The 27,848-nt window shown below is 47.6% G+C and overlaps 1 protein-coding gene across 1 annotated transcript; it reads left to right on the forward strand.

The window, feature by feature from the left end:
• Positions 1–7,190: 7,190 nt before the first annotated feature.
• XYLT2 (xylosyltransferase 2) lies at positions 7,191–21,299 on the forward strand. The gene is made up of 11 exons (XM_072646638.1): positions 7,191–7,366; positions 11,267–11,765; positions 12,056–12,231; positions 12,432–12,634; positions 14,528–14,608; positions 14,928–15,144; positions 15,283–15,459; positions 17,195–17,457; positions 17,917–18,112; positions 18,726–19,059; positions 20,069–21,299. The coding sequence occupies exons 1-11, from the start codon at positions 7,232–7,234 to the stop codon at positions 20,389–20,391; spliced, it is 2,604 nt and encodes an 867-aa protein (XP_072502739.1). The 5' UTR covers positions 7,191–7,231; the 3' UTR covers positions 20,392–21,299.
• The last annotated feature ends 6,549 nt before the right edge of the window (positions 21,300–27,848 follow it).

The following is a 27,848-nucleotide window of genomic DNA, read 5'->3' on the forward strand; positions in this document are numbered from 1 at the left end:
CCAAAACCCACAGTCTCAGAAAGTCCAAAAGGCATCACTGTACAAGAAAACTCTGGAATAGCATCTCCTTGCCTGTCTCATTTCCATAGCAATGCTATCCAGGTTGGAAGTCTAGGAACCCAAGTTAGAATAGAAACTGGCTAATGAAGTACCCAGAAGGTGTCAGTCTTTAAGGATTCTTTTCAAAGAGGGGGGAAGAATACTTTAAAATGAACATAGGTAAATAGGTGATTCTAAAATGCTCAAAAAGCTGGCCTTCGTAAGTAGGCTGAACACACCTCCAGAAAATCTGCTGTTCATTTATTTAGCAAACTTTCCTCCTGACCCCACTCTTAGCATCTTTGATCTACCCTTCCTTTGTCCTATCCCACTAGGATTCATCACAAATGCCAAATGAATGAAGTATGAATTAAAGAGGTCTTATTTTATTTGTCATTGGTTTATGATGCACATTTGTACCTTGTAATATCTTTGCTTCTTTTCAGAATTTTAATCTCCCAGAGCCTTCCTAATCCCTTTCTAATATCTTTGCCTTCTATTTTTTCAATCTGTTTTACATTCAGACTTCTCAGCCAAGAAGCATTTGTATATCATTGCCTTTGTATATCATAGTTTTTCTCTCCCCATTCTATTTCCTATACCCTTCTTTCAAGTTACTCCTCTCCATTTTCTGACACTCTTTTCAAGGAGACTCTAAACTTTTATCTCCAGTTATGGACGCACCTTACTTTGGCCCTCTCCAGATATGTTAGCCTCTGTTGCAAGTATGTCATCTCTCAGTCTTCCATCTCCCAGCTAATACTTCTGATCAGAGCAAAAAGTTTGGGCATCCTGTATCAGAGGAATTGCTTCCTACATGGGTTGGTGAGAGGCACTGGCCTAGGAGTCAGAAGATCTAATTACGTTCTGACCCCTACTAACTGTACAACCTTGGGCGAGTCACTTAACCTTTTTCCAGCCTCAGTTTCCTCATCTGTAAAATGAAACTCATGATAGTTATCCTTTTTACCTTGTAGGACTATTGAATGTAAAGTACTTTGTAAGCATCAGAGCAGTATAGAAGTGTGAACTGTTTTTAGTATAGTCATAATATTCAGGGACTTTAGTGATAAAGTCTGGCTACCACCACCCATCCAAGGAGAAGTTCCTAAATTTCATATACCTTGATGGTCTGCTTCTAATTTGATGATGTTATATGAATGAATGAGTGGATGAAACAAGTAGTTAGTAAACATTTACTGTGAAGTGCTAGGAATATAAACAGAAAAACTGAAAAAGTGAGTCAAAAAAATCCATCCCTCCTCTCAAGAAGCTCAGATTTAATTGAGGGAGACCAACATATAAAAGAAAGTTCAGTTTGAGGGCTGATAAAAATCCTAAGGGCACAGTGGTGGATTAGATGACAATGCCCAGAGGTCCTTCAGTTTCATAAGGAATTGAGAGTACTAGAAAGGACAGAGCAGAAGGGAAGGCCTGGAAGATGCTAAGAGGGCTCATGCTAAGACTTGGTATTTTTTTAACTCTTCAGAGGGAAGAGTTGTCAACTCCCATCTTTTCCAAGCCCTATGAGCACCAAGAATAGCTGGGCAAAGGAGGAAGGCAGAGGGTATAGGACAACCCTGGTGGTGATGGCTCTACCCCCATTAGTCCCAGATGGGTTCTGACTGTTGGTGTCACTTCCCCATTGCCTGAATATAAAACATCCATGATGGGGAAGCTCTCCTAAGTTTTACTGATGAATCACCATCAGAACTGGAAGCGCTCAGTTGAATCATCTCAAGGTGTCCTTGATGTATATCGTTATTCAACATCCTTCTCCTTCAATGGCTAAGTAGATCTCCTTTGGTTAACTGCCACACTTTCCCCTTCACCTCCCCCCTCCTCCCAATCCCTGTCCCAATATCAAATCTAAACTATCAGGGGACTGGCCTGAGTCAGGACCAGGCCACAGCAATTGATCGGTTGGGAGGATTAGGGCATAATTAATTCATCAAAGTGAGAAGAAGGACCCAAGTTTCAGAGGAAAGTAAGCTTGGATTGGTCTTCATGCTTCTAGTGGTACTTTTGGTGATATCTCGAGAAATGATGGTCTTTTACTATAAAGGCACTCATGACTCCTGGGAAATTGAAGGGTAAACTTTCTGTGGCCATTTAACAGGAAGGGAACAGTGTGAATACAACTACACTGTAAAGATAATTGGGATAAACTGTGTTTTAGGCCCTTCATTTTGTTGGGCCTTCAAGCCTGGTAATGTAAGCCTCCTCCAACTTCTAAGGGAGCCCTTCAGAATTCAGTTTACCTTCAGAGCACCCTAGAGGGCCTGAATTTGGAGATGCAGAGGGTTGTGTGGAAATAGGGAAGAAATGTTCCTCTTCTGAACAAATTCAGAAGAACTAGTTATGCTGAGCCTTCACTGGGAACATTTGCCTTTGTTTAGCTAATGGTCATTATCACTCAGTGAGGGCAGGGGGGAGGTTCCTGGAAAACAAAAGGGGGGGTACTCTCCCAGCTGAAGGGAGTCACACTTCTGTCAACCATTTGTTTTTGGAAATGACAATGCAGCTAAATCAGCAGTCCTCAGTCCTATAACTGTATATGGACATAGCTAGCCATTAAAGGACCCCAACAGTGAAAGAATGAGAGCTAAGGCAAATCCCTGCAATTTTAGGATTTTATAACAACTGTGCTGAAGAAACTATTTGAGTTCTATTCTTTTTTTTTTCATATGTGTAATCTAGAATTTGAGAGACCAACCACAATTTTGCCACAAGGATTTTATTGTGATTCTTTGGTGCAAGCCATTTAGGGGGGATATTAAAAGTGACAATGCTAAATTCTCCCCAGGAGCCAGAGAATTGGGGATGTGGACAAATGTGCCAATCGTTCCCCTGTTTAATTAGCTGAGGACAGGCAGGGGAGCTATATCAGTTTAAAGAGTTTCCACCCACAACAGGGACCTAATTATTTACGTACCTGAGACTGTCTTTTTTGGACTCTCCCAGATTCAGTCACTCCTTTCAATGAATTGTTATATATTGTTTCATTTTCCTTTCCTTATGTTTTTGCTTCAGTTTCTTTCTTCCTTATTTAGTGCTGCTTGAATTCTAATATGGAACTAACACACCAGGCGACTAGCCTGAGTCGGACTCTCCTGTTTATGTAAGTAAACTTGCATTTGCCTAGGAGTCTGATATACAATCCCCTAGCTCTCTCTATTGCTCTTGGGCCTTCCAAATGGAATCAATCTTGTTCACTCTTCCCTCTTTGGCCAACGAAGCAGAAGCACGTCCCCCGTCTCTTTGCAGAGATCAGAACCTCTCCTCAGACCCTACCCAGTGTTGTCATTAATTACCCAAGCCAAGGATTCATCCACACTAGATTTCCTTTTATATAAAGGGGAAATAGGTCCATATGTAATAACAGTAATCATAAGCAATTGGGGAACAAGTCATTTGTAAAGAAACAGCTGCTGAGCTGCTGTGATGGGAAATAGAATCAGCCCTCTCCTGAAGGGAAAAGAAATAATCTACAAGCTTAACAGAGACGTGAGTTTTGAGCTAATCCCTCTTTAGCAGACAAGTGAGGGAGAAAGCAAAGCTCCTTCTGATTCCTCTGGAATCTCATCAGCATGCCCCCACTGGTTTTCAGCTGGAGTGAAGAGTTATTTCCTTTTTTTCTGCTATAAGGGCTGTCAGGGTTATATAGGTCAGGGGAAGGCAGGGGAAAATGACCCTCCATAAGCCACTTGACCCTGTCTCTGCAGCCCAGAATCCCACCTGGTAGGAACAAGATGGATGGTAAGTTCTTCTTGCTTCTATCTACCTAAAGCATCCAAAATAATCCCAGAAAAACAAGTTCAAGAACATCACCAAATTGGTGAACTGTCTCCATGGCAGTACGCATGATGTAAGTACTACACCTTTTTCTGGGAAATGCAGGTGATGTAAAAATAAAATATATCCTCTAAAAAAAAAAAGCTTAATCCAGAAACTGGGCCTCAAATTCTACTGTGTACTAAGCTGTGCTATACAAATAGTATGGCAACTGAGGTATCCCAGTGTTGAGCTGGGGAGAACACTGGAAAAGTCCACTTTCCCTCCTTTGTCCCTTTGCCTATGCCCATGCTTTAAATATCCTATCTGTCCTTTAAAGCTCAGGTCAAACACTACATCCTCCATGAAACCTTCTCTGATTCTCCCAGATGGTAATGGTCTTACCGGACTGACATCTCAAGTGTCATTTGTTAGCAAATCTCTTAGGTACTTATAGCAGGAGTTATTGACTGGGTTGAATCTGACCAGAATCCTAACCTGACCAGACCAGATCTGATTCTGGAAGCTGACCCCAAGAGGGTCATTTTCTTTTGCTGAATCATTGTCTCCACCTGGAGTTACTCTTAGAGAGTGTCCTATTTCACCTCACAGAAAAATTTAAAGATGTGAAGGACTCACGGAAGCAAAAAGAAAAAACATATAAGGAAGTCAAGTAGCCCATCAGTTCCTCCCAGAAGGGAGCTGAACTTGGGGCTGCTACTGGTACAACTATTTGTTCCACAGAGTATTACAGTTTCCTCAAGAGACTGGTTAACACTATCCTTGTTTTTCAGGGACATAGAACAAGCAACCCCTTTTCCATTGTACCAGAGCTGTGGAAGTAACTCACTGGCTTTGCTATCCATATGGGACCCTGAGCAGGAACTATATGGGTAATCTTCATCCTAAAGGTTTGCACTGTATCATGAAACCCCTTCTCTCTCCAGAAGGTTGGATTCTCCTGAACTTTCAAATTCAGGAACTCTTGAATTTGAATACAAGGCAACCCCAAAATCTAGTTCTGTCCAGGAAATCTCTCTTCTCTTGTCTAGATGGTTAGATTCCAAGATCACAGGAAATTCAAAACTCTCCATCCTCAACAAAGAAGTTTGGGGTCCAGGAACATTGTCATGAAATACCTCCCAGGGCATGTGCAAACACAGGTATAATTTGGCCATCTAACACAAGTTGCTACCAGCTGTTTCAGGCCCTCCCACCCTTAAAATTTCAGATCTGCTTTGTGGTATTGATCTGTCTTCTGAAGGAGGAGTGAGAAGAGAGGAGAGAGAAACAAAGACAAAGACAGGTCTCAAAGCTCACTTTTATAGAGCATTAAGAGAGGAGAAAGCTCTTCCAACAAGTCTTCTCCTCAGCGTTCAATCCACCAACCATCATTAGGTGATTAGCAATGGAGAGCATGATGGATTTGGAGTTAAAGGGCCTGGATTCAAATCCTGGTTATTCCACTCACCATCTGTGTAGCTTTGGGCTAAGTCACTAACTTGAGGCCAGAATTTCATCATCTGTAAGATGAAGATGTTGGATTAGATGGACTCTAAGTTCCCTTTCAGCTCTAACTCTATCACCCTATGATCTCTGAGACTGTGATCTTGAGTACCCTGTGTCCAACTGACAGGGTTACAGTGGACACATCCATACTACATCCATACTACATACTACATTCATACTACATGCCCCTCAGATATCTCCAAAGGCCCCATAATCTCATCAAGGTGATTGGGAATTGTTGAGAAACTTGCTAGAACAATTCTCTTACATTACAATGATGATGAGGATTATGATACACATTTTCAAATGCTGTAAGGTTTACAAAGTCCTTTTCTCATAAAAATATTTTACAGGGGATAGTGCAAGTATTATTATAGATGAAGAAACTAAGGCATGGAGAGGTAAGTGTCAAAACTGGGATTATGTTTTAATATTTTATGTTGTATTATGCCACACTTTATTGTGTTATGCTATATTATATTACATCACACTATACTGTAAGGAAAGATTGATGTTCAGTTGTGTCTAATGCCAATGCTGTCCACAGGTTTTCTTGGCAAAGATACTGGAGTGATTTGCCATTTCCTTTTCCAGTGGATTAAGGCAAACAGAGGTTAAGTGATTTGCCCAGGGTCACACATCTAGTATGTGTCTGAGGTCACATTTGAACTCAGAAAGAGGAATCTCACTCCAGGTCACTGTCACTCTAGCAGCCTGTGCCACCTATTTGCTACTGTTATATATCATGTTATGCTACATCATATTTATAATATTGGACTACATTACATTATATCATATATAGTATTGTGTGTGTTTGTCCTTCATTGCTGAAGAAGACCAAGCCATCAGAGAAATGATGACATGACTTGCACTTGACTTTGTCTTGAGTGAGGGAGGGCTGTGCAGGTCACCAGCCTCACTTCTCCCCCAAAGCCATCTGAATCCAGTGAGCAGATATTCACCAGGATGACTGGAGATGACCCAGGATGAGGCATTTGGGATTAAGCGATTTGCCCAAGGTCACACAGCTAAAAAGAAATCAAATTCAGTTATTGTCAAGCTCTTTACTTCCCAGAAGATGAAAATACAATACTGTATGATGGCAAACAACATGATTTGATACAGTAGGATATGACAGGGCACAATATGCAGCTAGGTGGCACAGAGTACAGTCTTGGACGTAGGAAGATCTGACTCAGACGCTTACTAGTTGTGTGACCCTAGAAAAGTCACTTACCCTGTTTCCTTATCTGAGTTCAGATGCAGTCTCAAACGCTTACTAGCTGTGTGAACCTGGGCGAGTCACTTGTCCTCTTTTGGCCTCAATTTCCTCAAGTGTGCCATGGGAATAACAGTAGCTCCCTCCCACGGCTGGGAGGACCAAACGACGGCGCCGCCACATAGTGAGTGCTGTGTAAACGCTAGATAGTGTCACTGCATAATGTAGCACGACAGAATAAAATGCAGCCCAGCCTCACCTAACGGCCCACACCGCGGCCACGTGTCACAATGTCATTTCATTCCGTTTTCGGCGCAGCACGCTCGGCGCCCAGCCCGGCCCTTCCGGCCCAGCTCCCAAGCTGCGGAGAGCTCACCCGTCCCAGTCTCCCAGGAGGGCTGCGCGGGAGCACGTCCTCCATGCGCAGCCGCGGAGGCGGAGTTGGGGCCCGAGGAGGCCACGCCCCGTGGGCGGAGCGCCTTCGCCCTGGGCCCTCCTCCCTCTCCCGGGCTCGGCTCGCTCCCCGGCGCCGCCGAGATCTCTCCTCCGTGTCTTTCCCTTTAGGCTCGCGCGCGCGCGCCCCCGCGTGCTGGCTGCAGGGTTCGGGAGCGCGGCGCCCCGGCGGCGCGCGCTGGGGGGAGGAGGAAGGGGAGGAGGAGTCGAGGGGGCTGCCGCCGCCGGGGCAGGAAGATGGTGGCGAGCGCGCGGGTGCAGAAGCTGGTGCGGCGCTACAAGCTGGCCATCGCCACGGCGCTGGCCATTCTGCTGCTGCAGGGCCTGGTGGTGTGGAGCTTCAGCGGCCCGGAGGAGGAGGAGCCCGGGGAGGTGAGGCCCGGCCCCGGGGGTGGGGGCTGGTGGGGGCGTGCTGCTGAGTCGCAGCAGCCCGGGGGAGGGGGCGCGGGGGCACTGCTCCGGGAGCGGGACTCGAACCCGGGGCTGGGACTGCAGGGACAGCGTGGGTGCACGGCCCAGGGGCTGGCCGAGGCGGGGCGGGGCGGGGCGGGGGACCGAGAACCAGAACCTCCCTCCTCCACAGTCACCGACTCCAGGAGGGAGCCCAGCGGGGGTGGGGGCAGTGGGTCTGGGTGCTAGGAATTCAGAAAGGGGGCCTGATGCGGGGGGGAGGAGGAAGAGGTAGAGGAGCAAAAGGGGGAGAGGGTCCCCGAGCAGGCAGGGAAGGAAGGAGGGAGCCCTGAGGGCTGTGAAGGTCAAGGGGAGGGGAGCAGGCTGCGGTGGGGCGGGGGCTGGGAGTGGGGGCGAAGGTTGAAGCCGAGGACAGGGAGGGTGGCCGCAGCGGGGACCTTCCTGGGGTGGCCACGGGAATGCAGCTTCTTTGGGAAGGGGCTGGAGAGCGGTCACTGGAGCCCCAGGCCAAACTTTTAGAAGTTGGGACTGAAGGAAAGGAGCGAGGGAGTGGGGCAGGTGTGCGACCGAGGAGGGCCCTGCCCTGGAAACCCCCACTTGACTTTCCAGGAGGTGCCACATGGGCCCAGGAAGGAGGCAGATTGAAAAAAGTGGAGTGCAGGTCAAGTTGGAACTCTAGAGCCCAGACTATGGGGGCTGTGGGTGGGAAGGGTACTTTCTCAGGATCTCTCTCTTCCCCTCCAGAAGCTGGGATAGGGGAGCGGGAGAAATGGGAAAACTGGTGGGGGAGGGGATTGTCTCCCACAGGCAGGGAGGAGTCTTTATCTGTGTTTAGCCTAGGAAGATCTGGGAAATTTGGTCTCCCTCCCAGAAAAGAGAAAGGAGTTTGCTTTTTTTCAACACCGGAAGGAGTTGGGTATAAGGAGGGGTGCCCTGAGATTGGCTCAAGGGGTAGGGACAACTTGTCCATCACCCACTTCTCTGAATGGAGCAGTATCTGCATTTTGTCCAAATAGGGTCCCCGCTCAAGACATCCAAGAGCAAAGAATGTGTGCAGAGGAACTGGTGACCTACCCAGACCCTTCTTGATTTAGGAGGAACCCAAAACAGATGATCCGTCCAACCCCCTCCCAACTCCAGCTTTTAATTTCACACAAGACTTTAGTTCTAGTTAGACACCAAACAGTCCTAGTAAGACCTCATTCTGCTCTGGCACCAGTCAGGGAGAGAAGTGCCAGTCCTAGTAAGGAGAGTTCATGGCATGTTCATGGGCATGAGTGGGCAGAATCAGTGTGGTCTCCAAAGGCTTCTCCTATAACCTAGGACTGCCCCATCACCCTCCCGGGTTACGGTCTTTACTTCCAGCTGCATGCTCATGCAGAAAGTGACAGGCCAGTGACAGGAGACATTGCCATCCTGGGTCTCTGTTTGGAGGGACCCTGTGTATTTTAAGGTCCCCAGTCACACTGATTGCTTGGGAACAGTTATCTTGCTGTTCTTAATGAATTTCCTCTCAGTTTCTCTAAACCTCAGGGAAAAGAAAGGAAGGAAGAAAAAGAAAACTGTGAATCAGCCCTGCAGACTTACATATCACAGAATATCAGAGCTAAAGTGGACTTTGGATATTATCTAGTTCAACCACTTTATTTACAGGGGGAAACTAAGACTCACAGGTGTCTCTGGTCAAGCAGAGCTCTTTTCAGGACCAGGATAAGAACACAGACATTTCTTTTGCTTGCCTTACAGTGGGGCAGTTGTCGAAGCCCTGGGGACAGATGCTACACATACCCACTTTGTGGTTTCTGAACAGCTTGGGGAGTTTTCTATTCCCAGTTGGGGGTGGAGGTAACTTGTCTCATATACTAATCCCCCTCTGCTCCATCAACCTGTGGGTGGAAAGTCTAGTGATACATAGTTCCTCTTTGCCCTCCACCCCATCCCCCTGAGTTCTGTTGAAGCAGCAGGGGGAGAATGAGGAAGTCAAGGCCCTGAGGTTTCCCTGGTGTCCTCTGTGGCTAGACATACACTAGTGAGGTGGGAGGTGAGCATCCAGGGCAGATGAACACAGCCAGGTCAGAAGGGCAGTCACTCATTCTCCCTTCCACTTAGTTCAGAGAGGAAGTTTGCTGAGATGAGGAGCTTGCAAGAAACTATTGGATCTGCTGTCCAAGGCTCTCTCTGGGGCAGGAGAATGGGGAGCTTTCATGGCACCCATGTGTTCCACAGCTAGCAGGGAAACAACTTGATAGTGGGAGAACTCTTCCAAATAGCCAGGGGAGGGAATACTAGCTGGTGGGACCAGGAAGGGTGATGAGGAGGAGGAAAAGGAATCTTGCCTTAAGTGTGGTTATTTCTCAGACCACCTTCCCCAAAGTCACTAGCTGGGCCTGGCCAGGCCCCACCCAGGGGTCTCCCAGTGCTTTTCCCTCCTCCAGCTTCCTCTTAGCTTCTCCTTCCTGGGGTCAGCCAGTCCCTTGCTGCAGTGCAGGGCACAGAGATGCCCATTTTCCTCACCACATCCTGTCCCCTGGCCACAGCACTGCCTGGCCTGTTGCCTTGTTTTCTGCCCTCCTCCTTCCTCTCTGTTCTCTCCCCCTCAGCCACAATGTCTCTGACATTACCATTCACCCTGGAGAGACCACAGCAGTGCTCTCTCCAGCCCCACTTGCCCACACCTGGGAATGTCTTTTCATAACTACCTTGTGACACAGAGCTAACTAATCCACAGAGCTGATCCAGCCTGCCATAAATTTGGGTTAGTGGAGTCTTTTACTCTCTAACTTTTTCTGGAGACTGTTCCTCCTTAACAGGTATAGAACTGAAGAGGATTCTGTTAGGCCATCCTTCCCCTCCCCACAGGGCTGCTGGGAATCTGCCAAGGGAGAAGATAACACAGCAGTGTGAAAGCTTCATTTGTTCTGTCCCCAGGGGACATAGGTATCCTTAGGGCAGGACTCCTGTCCTAGGCCAGGCCCCTCTGACTCCTTCCTACTTTTAAAGGCCCTAGCTATGATAGGGCTTCAAAATTGGGGGGAGGTAGGGGTGGGCAAGAGAGGAACCTACTTGTTCACCCAGCAAAAATAGAGAAGCAGGGACAGCAAGAGTCCAGATGTGCTGATGTAGCTGGAAGAGTCAATCCAGACTCTAGCTAAGGAATCTTGGAGAGGTTTGGGGCAAGTGAACTAAGTCCAAGGAATCAGGATAAAGGATCGGGGGGTGTTCAAGGCTCCCCTAGATCCTGCTTTACAGTGGATTATTTTCTCTTTTGCCACAGTGATGAGGAACAGGAGGGAAGGGGCAGTTGGTAAGATGTCAGGAGCAGATGTATTTCTGTAGCATTTTGCATTTTACAGGGTACCTTCTTCAAAGTAGCTCTCTATACTATCCCTATTCTACAGATGAGGAAACTGAGGCTCGAAATAGCTAAGTGACTTGTCCAAGGTCACACAGGAAATAAGTATCAGAGTAAAGATTTGAACCAGGGGCCTGCTGACTCCCAAGTCCAGTCAGTGTCTCCCCGCTATTGCTCTCCTCCCAACTACCTGTCCCACTCCTAAAGAAGCTTTGTAGACAAAGCTTTGTGTGTAAATGACATTGAGGAGTTGTTCAAGATGCCAGGCAGTGGGAACCAGGAGGCTTGGGTCCTAGGCCAAGCTCAATTCTTGACTTATGTGGATTTATCTCTCTGGGCCTCTATTTTCTGTAAAATGGGGCAGCCTTCCCCTGTCCCAAAGAACTGATATTCTTTTTCCAGACCTAGTTCCCAACCATCAGTATAGCAACAAATGGGAGTTGGTGACCAGAATGACAAAAGTCTACTGGTTCGTTCATTCATTTATTCATTCATGTATTTATTTACAGAAGGGACGACAGAGGAAGCCACGGCCCCCAGACCCAGGAGAGGGCTCTAAAGACAGAGATAGCTCTGCCGGGCGACGGGGGAATGCAGGACGGAAGCACGGCCGCTGGAAGGGCCGAGTGGATAGCCCTGGGGTGTTGGTTGCCAAGGTGGTGAGAGCTGTGACCGGCAAGCACAGATTCAGCCGCCGGGTTCCCCCTGCCCCACCCCGAGAGCCTCTCAGCCGCCAGAACCTGAGTACTGGAGGTGGAGGAGAGGTGCTACCTGGGGCAGGTGTTGCTGGCGCCTTCCAGCAAGGTGACACAGGCAGCGTGGAGGGTGCTCCCCAGCCCACAGAGAATGGCTTCACCCCCAAGTGTGAGATCACAGGCAAGGATGCCCTGTCTGCCTTGGCCCGGGCCAGCACTAAGCAATGTCAGCAGGAGATCGCCAACGTGGTGTGTCTGCACCAAGCAGGGAGTCTTATGCCCAAGGTGGTGCCCCGACACTGCCAGCTGTCTGGTGAGCCCCCATAGCATGGGGTAGAACTTCTCTTCCTCCCCCTCACCACCGAATTCTTAATCCAAGATATATGCACACCCAACTCTTTGATTTGGGGGGGATGGGGGGGCAGTAAACTCTGTCCTTGCTTAGGAGGTATGATGGATACCCAGCTTGAGGAATCTGTGGGGTAAAATCAGCTGCGCATAAAGGGAGCCCCACTACTGTGGAAGAGAGGAAGTAAGGAGCACCTTGGCTGAGGTCCCTATTCTTTGTTCCCCCTCTGACCTCCACCTCCCCTCACTGCCCAGGAAAGGTGAGCCCCATGATTCAGTGGGACGAGAGCAGAGTGCAGTTACCGCCAGGCAGGCCCTCAGTGCGAATTGCCTACATGCTGGTAGTTCATGGTCGCGCCATCCGGCAACTCAAGCGGCTCCTCAAGGCTGTTTACCACGAGCGACACTTTTTCTACATCCATGTAGACAAGGTACCCTTAGGGGTGGGAGTGATGGAGGGGAGAGAGGTGTAAGAAGTGTGGCCAGCAGGGGGGAGAAATGGGAGCAGGAGGGATGGGGAACCTAGCCAGGGAAAGACCAGGAATCTTTGACTATTTCTGGCGAGTGGGGAACAGAGGAGAAGCCAAGAGGCTTATTGAGCTGTGGGCAAGGCTCTCTTTCTTCTTCCTAGCGCTCTAACTACTTGCACCGTGAGGTAGTCGCTCTAGCCCAGCACTATGCCAATGTGCGGGTGACCCCTTGGCGCATGGGCACAATCTGGGGTGGCGCGAGTCTCTTGAAGATGTATCTGCGCAGTATGCAGGACTTGCTAGAGGCTCCTGGCTGGACCTGGGACTTCTTCATCAACCTTAGTGCCACTGACTACCCCACCAGGTACTAGGGGCTCATCTTCTTTAGGGGAAGGGATAGGTCCAGGGCAGCTGGGAACCTGCATGTCAGCTAGGTCAGTGTCACTAACTCTCCCAGTTGGAAAGGGCAGGGATTTTTAGGGAGCACAGTGGGAGAACGTGAGTGGTCTTTGAGGAAATAAGATGGATAAAGTGCTTTCTTCCATGTGAGCCTTCAGGACAAGGGTTCTTAATCTGAGGTCTGTAGACTTTTAAAATTTTTTCCTTTTTTCCCCCAGTATTTTGATAACTACATTGAAATATAATTGGTTTCCTTTGTACTCCTATGTATTTTAGGCATTTACTCACATTATTCCAAGAAGGGTTCCCTAGGTTTCATCATGATACGAAAAAGGTGAAGAACTCAGCGTTAGGATAATTATACCTACACCTACCAACAGCTGAGAACAAGGATGTCGTCCCTCTCCCCTCTCTGGCAGTGAGTTACAGGATCATAGACTTAGAATTGGAAGGGACCTTAGTGGCCATCTCATTCAACTCCCTTGTTTTACAAATGAAGGTTACAAAGGGGCAGCTAGGTGGCACAACAGATAGAGCACCAGGCCTGGACTCAGGAGGACCCGAGTTCAAATTCAGCCTCAGACACTTACTGGCTGTGTGATCTTGGGCAAGTCACTTGACTCCAATTGCTTTACACACATCACACAAATGAAAAGTAAAAATAAAACAAATGAGAAGTTACCTCTTTAGGCTTTCCCAGGGTGACACAAGGAGATAGTAGCAAGGCCAAGATTTCAGTTAAGGTCTTCAGACTCCAAATCTGATGTTTTTTCTACTGTATCTATTAAAGGCATCTCAGCTTATGACCAATAAATTGGCAAAGATATTTTTTTTTTAAATTTAAAAAATGTTAAAATTCAATTGTAGTGAATTGAATTTTCTGTAGAGAAACTAACATCTGATTATACTTTTGTTGGAGCTGTGAATCATAGAAATCTTTTTGGAAAATAATAAGGCTCCAAATAGGAGCTAAAAAATTGTTCATGCCTTTTGATCCAGGCCTCCCATTATTGGGACCATATCTTTAGACTTTACTGGCGGGGAGGGGTTGGAAAGACCTATGTGTGAACAGTATTCCTACTAGCATCATTTGTAATAGCAAAAAACTGGAAGCACTCCCACCTGTCTAGTAATTGGGGAATGACTGAACAAATTGTGGTATGCATTAAGAACATGACTTATATGTAATGATATTATCCCACCACTTGAAATTACAAATGAGAAAAATACAAAGAAATATGAGAAGGCTTATATGATGTGACTCTTAATGAGAAAAGTAGACTCCAAGTAACATTTTTGTTGTTCAGTCATATCCAACTCTTCCATACCTACCTTTTGTGGTCTTCTTGGCAAAACTCACTGGAGTGATTTGCCTTCCTTGTCCAGCTCATTTTACCGAGGAGGAAACTGAGGCAAACAGGATTAAATGACTTACCCAGGATCACACAGTCAGTGAGGCCAGATATGAACTCAGATCTTCCTGACTCCAGGCCAGGCACTCTATCTGCTGGGACACCTAGCTGCCAAATAACATTAGACGCAGTGATTATGACTGCATAAGTAATAATATACAGAAGGAAAGGAATTCAGAAGACTCAGAAACAAATAGAATTTTCTATTTAAAGTTAATATACACTTAAAAAAACAAATTGTTTAAAAAGAAATAAGGAAATGAAGAAGGAGAAAGGAAAGAAGGAAGGAAGGAAAGGAGGGAGGGTATATTGGAGAGAAGCTTCAAGGACAGAGAAAAGACTAGGGAGTATTCTGAGGAGTGGAAGAAAGATTGAGTTCAGGTTCCGGGCCTCTGGATCCCTTCCTCCCTCTTCCCCTAAACTCACCTGTCCTCTTTCCTGCCCAGGACCAATGATGAGTTGGTGACATTCCTGTCCAAATACCATGATAAGAACTTCCTCAAGTCTCATGGCCGGGACAACTCAAGGTGAGGATGAGTTATGGGTCCGTCAGTTTAGGGACTGGAAGATACATGGGCTGCCCAGAGGGATTCCCCTCACCCCCTACCCTGAAAACAAAGGGATTGAATCATTGGCCACCAGTTCAAGTTTGTAAACTTCCTGCCAATTACAGAGCAGTGAGTGGTCCCAAAGCCCATCAGGCAGCTGGTTGAGGGTGGGGGAGGCAAACCTCTAGAGTCCCTTTCCCACCCTAGACTTGAGGATTTCCTCCCACTTACCCCTGCCCCAGCTACCACCAACCAGGTGCCATCTCTGAGTGAATCCTGCTGTGCCTCTCATCCCCAGGTTCATCAAGAAACAAGGGCTGGACCGGCTCTTTCATGAGTGTGACTCCCACATGTGGCGCCTTGGAGAACGGCAGATCCCAGAAGGCATTGTCGTGGATGGTGGCTCAGATTGGTTTGCCCTGACCCGCAGCTTCGTGGAGTATGTGGTCTATACAGATGATCCTCTTGTGGCTCAGCTGCGCCAATTCTATACCTACACACTTCTACCAGCTGAGGTGGGCCATCAGTCCTTAAGGTGGGAAGGTGGGGAGTGGCTGACAGTGGCCAAGGAGGAGGAGGAGAGTGGTCAGTAGGGGATGGGCAAATAGCACCTGGTGAAGGGGCTGGCTCATTTCTCACCCATCTCCCCACAGTCCTTCTTCCACACTGTGCTGGAAAACAGCCCTACCTGCAACACCCTCGTGGACAACAACCTGCGTGTCACTAACTGGAACCGTAAGCTGGGCTGCAAATGTCAGTACAAGCACATCGTGGACTGGTGTGGCTGCTCCCCCAATGACTTCAAGCCCCAGGACTTCCTTCGGCTACAGGTGCTGCCCCTGCCCACCCAGGGCAGACTAGCTTATTGTCTCTGAGTGGCCTTTCAAGTCCTGGCCTGAGGGGACTGGGGACTTTTAATCTCCTGGGTGATGTGGGGACTTGGACCCTTGGCCAGAGACAGGGCTGATACATAAGAATTAACCCACTTCCCACACCTCCATTCACACTCCCTGTGGTTTTATTACTGGAGGAAAGCCTTCTTCCAAAGCAGGTTTGAGTTGGGGGAACTTCCCTGCATCTCAGTGTCTTGTAAAGTTGCCTAGAGCCAGAAAGTTAAGTGAACTAAGATCTTCCTGGGTTCAAAGCCAGCATTTTAATCCCTGCTGCCTCTCATATGCCACTTAGGGGCAGTCAGGTGGTTCAGTGGAGTCAGGAAGACCTGAATGCAAATCCTGCCTCAGACACTAACTTTGTGATCCTCTCTCAGACTATGTTCCTCATCTACAAAATAGAGGTGAAGATAATAGCACCTGTCACAGAGTTATTGTGAAGACTGAATATTTGGAAAACACTTTACAAACCTAAAAGCACTATGTCAATGTAGCTATTAACCTATTAGGTTTAAAAAGCACTTTGCATATAGTATCTCATATAGCCTCATAGTAACCCTGTGTAGTAGCTAACTCCTGTATTTTTATCCCCATTTTAGTAATAATGAGGCATCAAGATGTAAGGAACAGAGAGCTGAGTTTGGGTCCTTTGTCTAACACATACTGGCCAGGTGACCCTAGGCACCCTTTCAGAACCCTAAGCAACCTTCTTAGATTCTCAAATTTCAAAGAAGGTCCTGACCTGAATTAGTAGAAGGAAGTTTCCTTATCTAGGAGTTCTCTATACTGACAAAATCACAGACCCAATCCCTATTCTGTATTATTATCACTAAATAGGACCTGACTTTATATTGTACTTTGGGCAGCTCGGTGGCACAGTGGGTAGAGTGGATAGAGCACCAGGCCTGGAGTCAGGAAGACTCATCTTCCTGAATTCAAATACAGGGCCAGAGAAGGGAAACCAGTCAATCAGTAAGCATTTATTAAGCACTGACTACATGCCAGGCCTAGAGCTAAACACTGGCAATACAAAGAAAGGCAAAAACAGACCTTGCCCTCAAGGAACTTATTATGGTCTAATGGAAATGACTTGAACAAGGTCAACAACTAGTTACTGTTAGTGCTTGGACTAGAACCCAGTCTTCTAAGCCCTGGCCTAGTGCTCTTAGCACCATGTACCATGCTGTCTTCTAGGGTCATACGCTGGAGCAGGGTAGACTAAGGCCCTGATTTCTTATCCCACATAACTTTAATGACTGGTCTTTGATCCTCACCACAGTCTTTGGGAAGCTGAACTGGGAAATGAGGAAGATGGGATCCCACAGGAAAGTTGGGTATAAAGATGAGGCTATCCCTGAGGTTGCCAAGAGGCAGTATGGAAACGAAGCTGAAGCTGGGGTCAAGAGGATCCCTTATACACTTCGTTGACTGGGTGACTGAGTTACTTACTTTGGCCTTTAGTTTCTCCATCCTTAAAGTGAGAGGACTGGAATTGCTGATCTCCAAGGTCCTTCCCAGTTCTAAATCTAGCTTTGCTCTTATTTCTGGCTACTTGTCCTTTAGTGATAGTGATGAGGGGATGCAGGTAGAACCAAAGATCTCTTTGCTCTGTGGGTGATGTGTGGCCTCTAGTCTCTGCAATGCCAACAACTGTCTTACATTTTTTACACTTCAGCAACTCTCCAGACCTACCTTCTTTGCCCGAAAATTTGAGTCCACTGTGAACCAGGAAGTGCTGGAAATCTTGGACTCTCACCTTTATGGTAGTTACCCTCCCAACACGCCGGCTCTCAAAGCATACTGGGAAAATGCCCATGACATCGCAGACGGCCTGGGTGGGCTCAGTGACGTCATCCTCACTGCCTACACAGCTTTTTCCCGCCTTGGCCTACGCCATGCTGCCGCCATGGCATCCCCTTCAACTAACCAGCTCTGCAGGTGGGAAACACCCCCCTCCCTCCCCTTGCTGAGGTCAACCATGCCCCCCTCTCCTGTCCTAACCAGCATCTGTATATGGAGTCTTATGGACTTTAGGGGACACAGAAGATTATGGAAACATGGTCCCTGCCATTGGGGAGCTAGTTCCCTCTTTGATTAGAAAGGTGCTGTCCTTTTCTTTAGGGGACTATGATGAGGGACATAATTTGTCATATAGTATATCTCAAGAATTCCAGGTCTGGTGGGGAAGAAAGAACACACAAATAGGAATTTAAAAAAGGAAGTGGCAGGGGGGAAGAGCACTTGAAAAAAACCTGTATAAATGAGAATTTATGCCATAGAGAAGTGGAGTGGAGGGTGGGGCTGTAGGATGGTCCTTTCTGGGACCTCCCATTTCTGGCTTGTTTCTGTTGACAAGTGTCTTCATTTCTCCCTCCCCCTCCCCTACATCCATCCTAGGTTTAAACCTAAGGGCTTCCCGTCCAGTGTCCACCTGTATTTCTATGATGACCGTTTCCAGGGCTACTTGTTGACCCAGACGGTGCAGCCTGTGGCCTCTGGGCCCGAAGAGGCGCTGGAGATGTGGCTGATGCCTCGGGGGGCCCTGAAGCTAACAGAACACAATGGTCAGGCCAACCGGCTGCAGAACCTGGAGGTGGGATGGGGGCCCGCATCCCCTTGCCTTCCCTTTGCCTCCCTGCCCCTGGTATAACACTGCATTCACTGGTGTCCTTTAGTCTAGAGGGTAGTGATGACCTATCATCCCTCCTCCATGTCTCTGGGATCTAGTCTAGGTTAAGTGATGGGTGGAGAGAGAAACTTTTGGATCTCAAAAGCTCAGTTTTGACTTCCTTAGCCAAACATTTATTGAGCACCTACTATATGCCAAGCACTATGCTAAATGCTAGGGATGTACAAAAACACTGCCGTCAGGGAGCTTATATTGTGGTAGGGCAGATATCATCCCTAAAGTACATGCAAAATACATAGCCTTTTTTTTGGTGAGGGTAAGCACCAGCAGCTGAGGTTTCTGTCTCTCTCTCTCTGCTTTGTAGCCCATTCGCCTCCCTGTCATGGCAGAGCAGTAGAGAAGAAAATTCGTTAGCAACCATGTACTCAGACCTCCTCATTTTACAGATGTAGTACAGATGTACAGAGGGGAAATAGAGTGCCCAGGGTCTCAAACACACTCTATCCCCTCCCCTTCCCAGCTATCCTCCTATAAAGGATACCACCAACCTCCTCTCCAAATGCTTCCCTCCTCACAGGTAGGCACTGAGTGGGACCCCAAGGAACGTCTCTTCCGAAACTTTGGGGGACTGTTGGGACCTCTGGATGAGCCAGTGGCCATGCAGCGGTGGGCCCGTGGCCCGAACCTCACAGTCACTGTGGTTTGGATCGATCCCACCTTTGTGGTGGCCACTTCATATGATATCACAGTGGACTCTGAAGCTGAGGTCACTCAATATAAACCTCCCCTGAGCCGGCCCCTGCGACCTGGTGCCTGGACCGTCCGCCTGCTGCAGTTCTGGGAACCACTGGGTGAAACCCGCTTCCTGGTGTTGCCCCTAACCTTCAACCGCAAACTACCTCTCAGGAAAGGTAATGAAGATGCTGTGGCCCAGGGACCAGTCAGAATGGGGATTACTGGGCCTGTGGACCCTGCAGGCAATCAGACCTCAGCCCTTCATTGGGCTATCAGTATGTTGAACTGATTTTCTAGAGCAGAAATTAGGGTGTGTAATTGGGCAAAGACTATTCCTTTTGAAGGGCTTGATTAAAAAGCCACTTTTCTTGAAATCAGAACTGTCCTGGGAATCAGAGTGAGCACCTTCTTCCTGGTCTCACCCATCCTGGTGCCTTGTCCTTCCCCTAGCGCTCTCTCCCTCTCTCTCCTCCCTCCTTTCCTCTCTCTGTCTCTGTCCTCTCTCTCTCTCTGTCTCTTTCCTCTCTCTCTGTGTCTCTCTGTGTGTCTCTCTCTGTCTCTCTCTTTCTCTCTGTCTCTGTCTTTCTCTCCTCTCTCTCTCTGTATCTGTGTGTGTGTCTATCTCACCTCTGTCTCTCTCTCTCTTTCTCTCTCTCTGTGTCTCTCTCCCTCCCTCTCTTTCTCCCTCTCCTTTCCCTTCTTCCCTCTCCTAGAGCTACCCCCTCTCTCCCTCATTCCCTTTCCCCCTCAATTTTATTGATGAGGAAACTAAGTTCTAAGGAAGTAAAATGCTTTGTCCAAAGTCACACAGGTAGTGAGCATCATAGTGGGGATTTGACTGCAGAGCCATGGTCTTCCCATTTAACTATACTGCATCCTAGATCACAGCGAGGGAGAAGGATAATGATAACTCCTCGCATTTATGAGAGCACTTTTAGGCTGGTCTGTTGTCTCATTTTATTCTAAGATAGATAAAGCAGGGATCATGGTCCCTGTCTTATGGGCAAAGGCCTAAAGGTGATAAATGTTGAGTTTGTGGTCATGGAGCAAGTGGCCATCTAGGGGTGAGGTTGGAACTAGGGAATCCTGATCCCCAGACCAAGCTAGGGCGTCCTTGACCCTGACTTGGGCCGATCAAATAGAGGGGGGAATATTGATTCTGTATTCTGTCTGTACTTACTCCAGATGATGGGAGCTGGCTTCATGCAGGGCCCCCCCACAATGAGTACACGGAGCAGACTTTCCAGGGCCTGAGTGCAATCTTGAACCTTCCCCGGCCAGAGCAGGCAGAAGAGGCATCTCGGAGGCACTCAGAGCTGACTGGCCCCGCCCTGGAGGACTGGACAGATAGCACATTGGGCAGCTTCTGGTCAGTGGCAGGGCTGTGTGCCACAGGCCCGTCCGTCTGTCCCAACCTGGAGCCCTGCAGCCAGACCAGCTGGAGTTCCCTCTCTCCTGACCCCAAGTCAGAGCTCGGTCCTGTCAAAGCTGATGGCCGGCTGAGGTAGCGGGACCACAGTGGGATCCTGGGGGAAACCTCGGGGCATTGCACCTTAGGAACTCCATAGAGGAAGAGGCAATCAAGGGACCATCCTCACCCATGGATGAGAAGTTGGGGTCTAGCCCCTTTGTCCCATCCCCCCTCCATTCCTCGGCTGGAGTGGGCCCAGAATCAAGCAGCAAGTGGACACTAATGGGCTACTTATTGGACAGTTCCAAGCTGGGGGCTGGAGAAGAGTGGAGAAAACCAGGGTTCCTTCGGCTACTGAGCCAATGCTGTTCCTGTGCCCTCTTCTATTTCTCTAGGTTCTACTTTCCTGTTTTTAAAATGGCCTGTGGAAAAGGCCTAAGGACAAGATGAACAGAGAGGAGTGATGTGCAATAAAGTCTCAAGCAACCCCAGGGAGATATGGTGCCCCTAGGAACCAGCTGGGCACTTCAAGGGGCTACCTGATAGCCTGGGTCCCCTGACTGTGTGCCCCAGAAGCCCAGGCCAGTGGAGCTAAGGGCAGAGGATGCTGCTGGTCTTGGCAGAAAAAAAAAAGTATCTAAAGAGCTAGTAGGTAACTGGGTAGAATCATCTGCAGAAGTGGCCACTGGACAGGCCAGGAGGACAGAGAAGAGACATAGGAGAGGGAGATGTTCGGGGCTCCTGGGTCTCACGGTCTGCTCTGTCACCTTTACATGAAATGGGTGCTGCTTCTGAGGCACCTATGAGACTCTGCAAAGCAGGGAGCATCAGGGGTTCTGGCCATAGATTGGTCCCTGTGATGATAGGAGGAGTGACCTAGAGAAAGAAAAGCAAGAACTGCCCTCTCAGGTCATTCCGAAGAAGGAACCAGAGCAGCCGTGGGCCTGGAGCGCTGTACAAAATCTGAAATATGCAACAGCAGAAATATATCTCTTACATCTCTGATATGGTCCGTAGTGTGCTTCCTGGAGGAGGGGCTCCTGCTGAGTAAGGCAGGCACTGGAGCCTGACAGATCACTAGCAGGCCCACAACTGGCACCTCCCCATCCTCTCACCCCCTCCTTGGGAGCATCAGGGTCCATTGCTGTCACACCCTCCCCAACCCCATCCTGATTGCCATGGCCTCTGTGCCTCCTATAACTCATGCAAGGTCAGCCCTCTTTTCTCCTTCCCCATCTGGCCTCCCCCTACCACATTACCTTAGGAGCTCCTTCAGGGAACCATGACATGTCAGGGGTATTACATCTGGTCCCACTTGACTCCAGGGAAAGGGCAATTTGAAGGCTGTCTACACTTCTTTCCTTAGGGGTGGCCCCTAAATTTCTGAGCCCCTTGAAACTATCTAGCAGGTTTAGCCGTCTGGGTACAAGGCAGAATCCTGGGCGGTTTTGGTGGTCATTCTCATCCTGGCCCTCCTGTCCCTTTATGTCACATACACCGTAGTGTAATTTGTCATTGGGTCACCTTCCTGTGGGGCATTTGCATTTTGTGCCTTGTCCCTAATTGTGGGATAAAATAATAACAGTAACAAGTATTTATGTAAGGCTTTAAGTTTCACAAAGTTTCTTACCGATCTCTCGTTTGATACTTACAACATCCCTGGGAGGTAGGCGCCATTATAACCCTCATTTTACAGCTGAGGAAACTGAGGCTGAAAAGAGCTGAAGTGACTTGCCCAGAGTCACGTAGTAAACTCTTCATGATCACTGCTCCCTATATCATCAAACAGCTGGTGTTTGGCTAGGGATTGAAACGAGGACCTACAAATTCCAAATAACCCTTCTTTTTACTGCATCAAGGTGGGAAGGAAGGCAAAAGAATTTTGAATGAACAAGTTTGCTCAGTTTTTTTTGGGGGGGGGTGAGTTGGAGAATGGGGGTAAACTTAACCACACCCCACCAGTTCCTGTAGGACAGAACATGAAATGAACAGAGCAGCAGCTGTTCTGGCAGCTGGATTTGAGGGTGAGGGTGGGGGTGGGAAAGGACTAGAAAAGGAAACCTAGGTACAGAGCTAGAAGAGACCATGGAGGCCATCTTGTCAGACTATATTGTACAGATATGGAAAAGGAGGTCCAAGGAAGTTAAATGGCTTCTCCAAGGTCACATAGGTAAGTGCCTCAGAAAATAAGGGTCTGTGGGTGGGGGGGAGAGAAGAGGGAGAGAGAAGGAATAATGCTGTCCTAAAGAAAGGAGTGGTCCTATCCTCTCCCTAGAAACCAACAGGCCAGGGCAGATCCTAGGATGATAGTGGGGCTAAGATGAAAACTGATGAAAGTCAGCTTTGGGAAGGCCTCGGTTCTGACACGGTGGGCAGTGAGGGAGGGTCAACAGGCCTAACTGAAGAGACCCAGTTTTCAGGTAGTATTTTCCTGCATGACCGGGAGAGGGCGCCCCTAACCAGGCGCTTACTATACAACCCCCAACTCTTTGGAGATGACCCAGAAAGTGGGAGCAGAGATTCAAGCCAAATGAAGATGCCTCTGGATTTGAGGCAGCTTTGGTGATGTCATTTTTCTGATTTTAAAGACAGCTTGATATTTTTGGAAAGAGCCATGGTTTCATTCTAGTTAAACAACAACAAACTGGTTCCTAGTTCACTTAAATATCTTCTAAGGACCAGCCAAGCTGGGGGGTTGGGGTTGGGGGTAGAGATCTTACCACCAATGAACTGATGACTTTGGAATGAGCTCTTTGCCCAGGGCAACCCACGAAACAGCTTGTATGTGTGTGATGTATGTACGTTTACAAATCCAGTGACAGCATATATTACATAGATTATTTCTTTACAACAATCCTGGGTGCTTCCCATTTTATAAATGAGAAAACTGAGGCTGAGAGCAATTTGGCCGGAGTCGTTCAGTGTACATTTGAAAATGGCTCCAAGTCTTTCATTCTATCCATCTACTGGAGCACAAGTAATTCAAATGTGAATATACATACATACATACATACATACATACATACATATATATATTAACAGAGAAAGGGATAAAATGATGTAATGGAATGATGGCCAGCTTTGGATGAAGGAAGCAACCAGCTGGCATTTATGAAGTACCCACTATGTGCCAGGGACTATGCTAGGTGCTAGAGCTACAAAGACAGAAATGAGACCCTGTTCCTGCTCTCAAGGAGTTTATAGTCTGTCTGTAGAAACAGCAGGTCCACATAAAAGATGTACATAAAAATAAAGAGTAATTTGGGTAGCGGGTTGAACTAGAAGCTGGGAAGGGCTGTGGGAAATAGATCAGGAAGGCCCTCATGGCAAGACTGGAGCTTGAAATGAGCTCTAAAAGAGACTAGGAATTTTCAAGAGGCAAAAAGGAGAAGGCAATGTGTCCCAGGGGTTGGGTGGGGTAGGGGGGAAGCTTGTTTGAAAGTCCCAAAATGGAAGATGGAATGTTGTGTGTGTGAGATTCAGCAAAAAGGCCATTTGGAGTACATGAAGAAGGGGAATATGTAATAAGTTTGAAAAGGTGAACTGAGGCCAAATGGTAAAGGGTTTTGGATGTCAAAAAGAGAGGGTTTTGACATTTGATCTTAAGGGTAAAGAGAGCTATCAGCTTCCTGAACAGGGATGTGTGTTGTAGGAAAATCACTTTGGCAGCTGTATGGATTGGTAAGGGGGGAGAATGGAGGCAAGGAGACCAATTAGGCTACTTGACTTTGTCTCCAGGGGAGGTATGACCTGGGTTTGGGTGTGATCTCTGACACATACCATTTGTGTCTGCCTGGCCAAGTCACTTGCTTTCAAGCTAGGTGCTGGTGATAGAGAAAAGATGGGACAACTCTTCCATAACCTGGCCCCTTCCTGCCTTTCCTGTCTCCATATACCTTGTTCCCTTCCATGTAATCTGTCATCCAGCTTCTTTGTCCTTCCTTTCTCAGGACACTCGTATCGATGGACTCGACATTTTCTCTGGCTGTCCCCCATGCCTGGAATTCTGTCCCTCATCTTTATCTACTGACTTCCTTCAAGTCTCAGCTAAGGTCCCACTGTCTGCAAAAAGCTTTTCTTGATCCTCCTTAGTTTTAGTGCCTTGTCTCTGAGATTACCTTAATTCATCCTGTATGTATCTCGTTTGTACAGTTGTTTGCATGTTGTCTTCCCCATTATACTGTGAGCTCCTGGAGAATAGAAACTACTTTAAAACTTTTTTTCCTGCTTTTCTTTGTATCCCTACTACTTACTACAGTGCCTGGCATACAGTAAGCACTTATTAAATGCTTGTTGCTTCCCTCAAGGAGAGATTTTCATCTCTTTCCCACCAGATTGTGAGTTCCTTGAGAGAAGATGAAAACAGCTTTGTACAAACAAGATCTATACAGGATAAACTGGAGGTCATTTCAGAGGAAGGGTGCTGAAAAGGACTGGGAAAGCTTCTTGCAGAAAGTGTGACTTCAGTTGACAAGCATTTGTTACACTGGGGTTCAAATCCCTCTTCTATTAATACCACTATGACCCAGGGCAAGTCAATTTATGTGCCTAGGCCTCAGTTTCTTCATCTAGAAAATGAGGGATTTGGACTAGATGGTTTGAAGCTAGCTCCATGAGCCCATTTGCCAGGTATTACATCGAGCACTTAGAATACAAGTACAAAGAATGAAACAATCCCTACTTACATAGATAAAATAAGGAAATGTTTGAAAAGCACTTAACAAGGTGCCTGGTGTATGTTTTTCAGTTGTATCTGACTCTTCGTGATCCCGTTGTCTGGGCAAAGATACTAGAGTGTTTTGCCATGTCCTTCTCCAGTTCATTTGACAGATGAGGAAACTGAGGCAAACAGGGTTAAGTAACTTGCCCAGAGTCACACAGCTAGCAATTGCCTGAGGCCAGATTGGAACTCGGGAAGATGAGTCTTCCTGACCAGGCCCAGCTCTCCATCTACTGCTCCACCTTCATGCCCTTCCTGGTACATAAGTAGGTGCTTAATAAATGCTTATTCCCATCCCCTTTTTTACAGTCACCATGTATTCTAGTGGGGGACACATATAAAATATAAATATAAGTTGAATAAATGCAAATGTATACATAAAAGGAGTGAAATAGAAGTGTAAGGGAAGGTACTAGTATTTGGGGTGACCAGGAAGTCCTTGTTCAGAGGACAGGCTCTACTGGGCCTTCTGATGGCAGAATTGTCTCATTCTCCTCCAAAGGCTCCAAGACCAAAGCAACAGAAACAAGATAACCAGAGAACTTGGGCTGGAGAAAGTTTTTGCCCCTGCCATGAAAATAATTAAGGCTTGGAGGGTTTTTTTTTTTTGAAAGAGCCCTCTAATAAATCTAAATCATGTTAGGCTGCTGTATCTGTACTGGGAGGTGCAGATAAAAATTTAAAAAAAAAAAGCCAAACTGAAATGTGCTAGGAGCTTTGAAATCCTCCCTTGCCTGGCCCCTGAGATTAGAGACAGATCTGAGATCTGGAGGGAGGGTGGGCAAGTGGACGTTGGGGCTTCGAAAGCTATACAATAACTCCTTTGGAGAATCAAAAAAAAAAAAAAGTGAGGAGAAAGAAAGAAAAGGCCAGGTTGCTGCCCCGAGGAGAGCAGCTTTTGTATTTCTGCCCTGTGCATTTGGTTTCTGTGGCAACAGGAAACACATGGCTCCACAGAAAAGCCCCCAAGGCCTGGATGCATCCAATCAGGACCTTGAGTCTGGTTTCCTGGTCCAATGGGAAGTGCACATGGGCAGGGAGGAGAGTTTGTCTCGCTGCAGGAAGGGATTGGGGGCTGGGATAAGGGACGAAGATGCAAAGATCCATTCTCAGTTGGAGGGCCAATGGTGCCAGAGCCTGGAGCTCCCCAGGGGCTGATGGGAGCCTGAGCCAGGAAGAGGGTAGGCTAAGCCATCCCAGCAGGTTTTTCATGGGAGCCACGTGCTATTATAGATGGAGCTCCTTCCTGGCAGTGCCTGGTTCAGGGCCCACCACTGAAGGGGCTGGGCAGCTCCTGAGAGCACTGCCTGTGGCATGATATTGCCAAGGAGGAAGAGTGACCAAGCTCCCCTAGAGCCTCCTCAACCAGAAAACTGGGCTGGAGAGGCTGGGAACCGAGAGAGAGCCCCCTACACAGGTACACTGGGACTGATGTCTGTGTTGGCCCAGCCTGGTCAGTGGTGCTGGCTGCCTCCAGGTTAGCTCTTGAGGTCAATGCCTTCACCCAGTATCCCACTAACCTGCATAAAAGTTCCCGAACCCAGGATCTCCATGGACACCAACATTCTCGCCATCGCCATTGCCACAGGTGAGTACTAGGCACCTGGCGGTTTCTCCTGTCCCTCAAGGCAGGCTCCCATGCCCCTAGTCCTGAGAAGCCAACCCAGCCCCTTCATTCAGAGTGGTAGAGTACAGAACACCTGGGTCACATGCCCCTACTCCAAATCACCTTTTGTCCAAAAAACTGAGGAGGTGGCCTGGGGCTGAGGGGGACTTCTTTCTCCTTTGGGTTGGAAGTGGGTGAAAAGGTAGAAGGGGCAAAAAACTAGAGATTATATTTTAGGGCAGATAGTAACAAATTGGAAAGTGTCCAAAACAGGATGGTGAACGAAATAGAAACCATGAGTCCCATGAGGAAGGTGCTGAGAAAGGCTAATCTGGAGACTTTTGGAAAATGTGATGGGTATCTTCAAATTGTTGTCATTCAGCAATTTGTCATTTGATTTGACTCTGTGGTTTTCTGGAGGCAAATTCTGGCTCCATACAAAAACTTTCTCATAACAAAAGCTGTTTGGTAATGGAACTAGCTGCTTTCAATCAGAGATTTCGAATGAGAAGGGATATTAGAATTCTAGTCCAAGCCTTTTATTAAAAATGTGAAGAACCCAGGTCCTAGAAGAGCTCAGTGACTGTACAAGGTCAGTCACGCAGAGCCAGAATTGGAACCCAAGTCTTTTCAAAAGGTCTGGCGATGTATTCCCTACAACACACAGGTAGTTAGTTCCCCATCCTGAAAATGGTCAAGCCAAAGACAAATGCCAGCCCTTGAGTATGCTGTAGATGGGATCTTGCTTTGTCTAGAAAGCTGAAGTAGATAACCCTTTTTGGTGTTAAGAGTTCTATGAAATCTAGAAGTTATTTCAGAGTCAACAAGTCCTGAACTGAAATCTTTCCTCAGACACTTCTTTGCTGTGCGCCCCAGGGCAAGTTGCTAAACTGCTAGGTCTAAGTTTTCTCATGTTTAAAATATGGATAATAGTACCTTCCTCAAAGGATTTTTGTGTGGATCAGCATATGTTTTAAGTGCCTGGCAAACCTTACAGTGCTAAATGTTAGCTATTATTATTAGAGTTCCCTAGGGTATCTAAATCAGGCCTTTGGGTTTACCTGAGAGGACTCTTAGGTTCAACTTCACCACTGATCCTTGGGGTGGCCCTGGGACAAGTTCTTCCCCAGTTTTTTCTGTTTCTTTGTAAAGTGGAATATTATCACCAGTATGTACACATCTCTCTCAGAGCTGACAGGGAAAAGGGTATGTCATAGTCTCCGAACTG

Source organism: Notamacropus eugenii, chromosome 2, assembly GCF_028372415.1.
Source record: "Notamacropus eugenii isolate mMacEug1 chromosome 2, mMacEug1.pri_v2, whole genome shotgun sequence".
In the NCBI taxonomy this organism is placed as follows: domain Eukaryota; kingdom Metazoa; phylum Chordata; class Mammalia; order Diprotodontia; family Macropodidae; genus Notamacropus; species Notamacropus eugenii.

Coding starts and splice junctions, on each gene's coding strand:
- XYLT2 (XM_072646638.1), top strand. CDS start 7,232: ATGGTGGCGAGCGCGCGGGTGCAGAAGCTGGTGCGGCGCTACAAGCTG. Junction 15,145..15,282: donor ACACACTTCTACCAGCTGAG/GTGGGCCATCAG, acceptor ATCTCCCCACAG/TCCTTCTTCCACACTGTGCT. Junction 17,458..17,916: donor TCAACTAACCAGCTCTGCAG/GTGGGAAACACC, acceptor CATCCATCCTAG/GTTTAAACCTAAGGGCTTCC.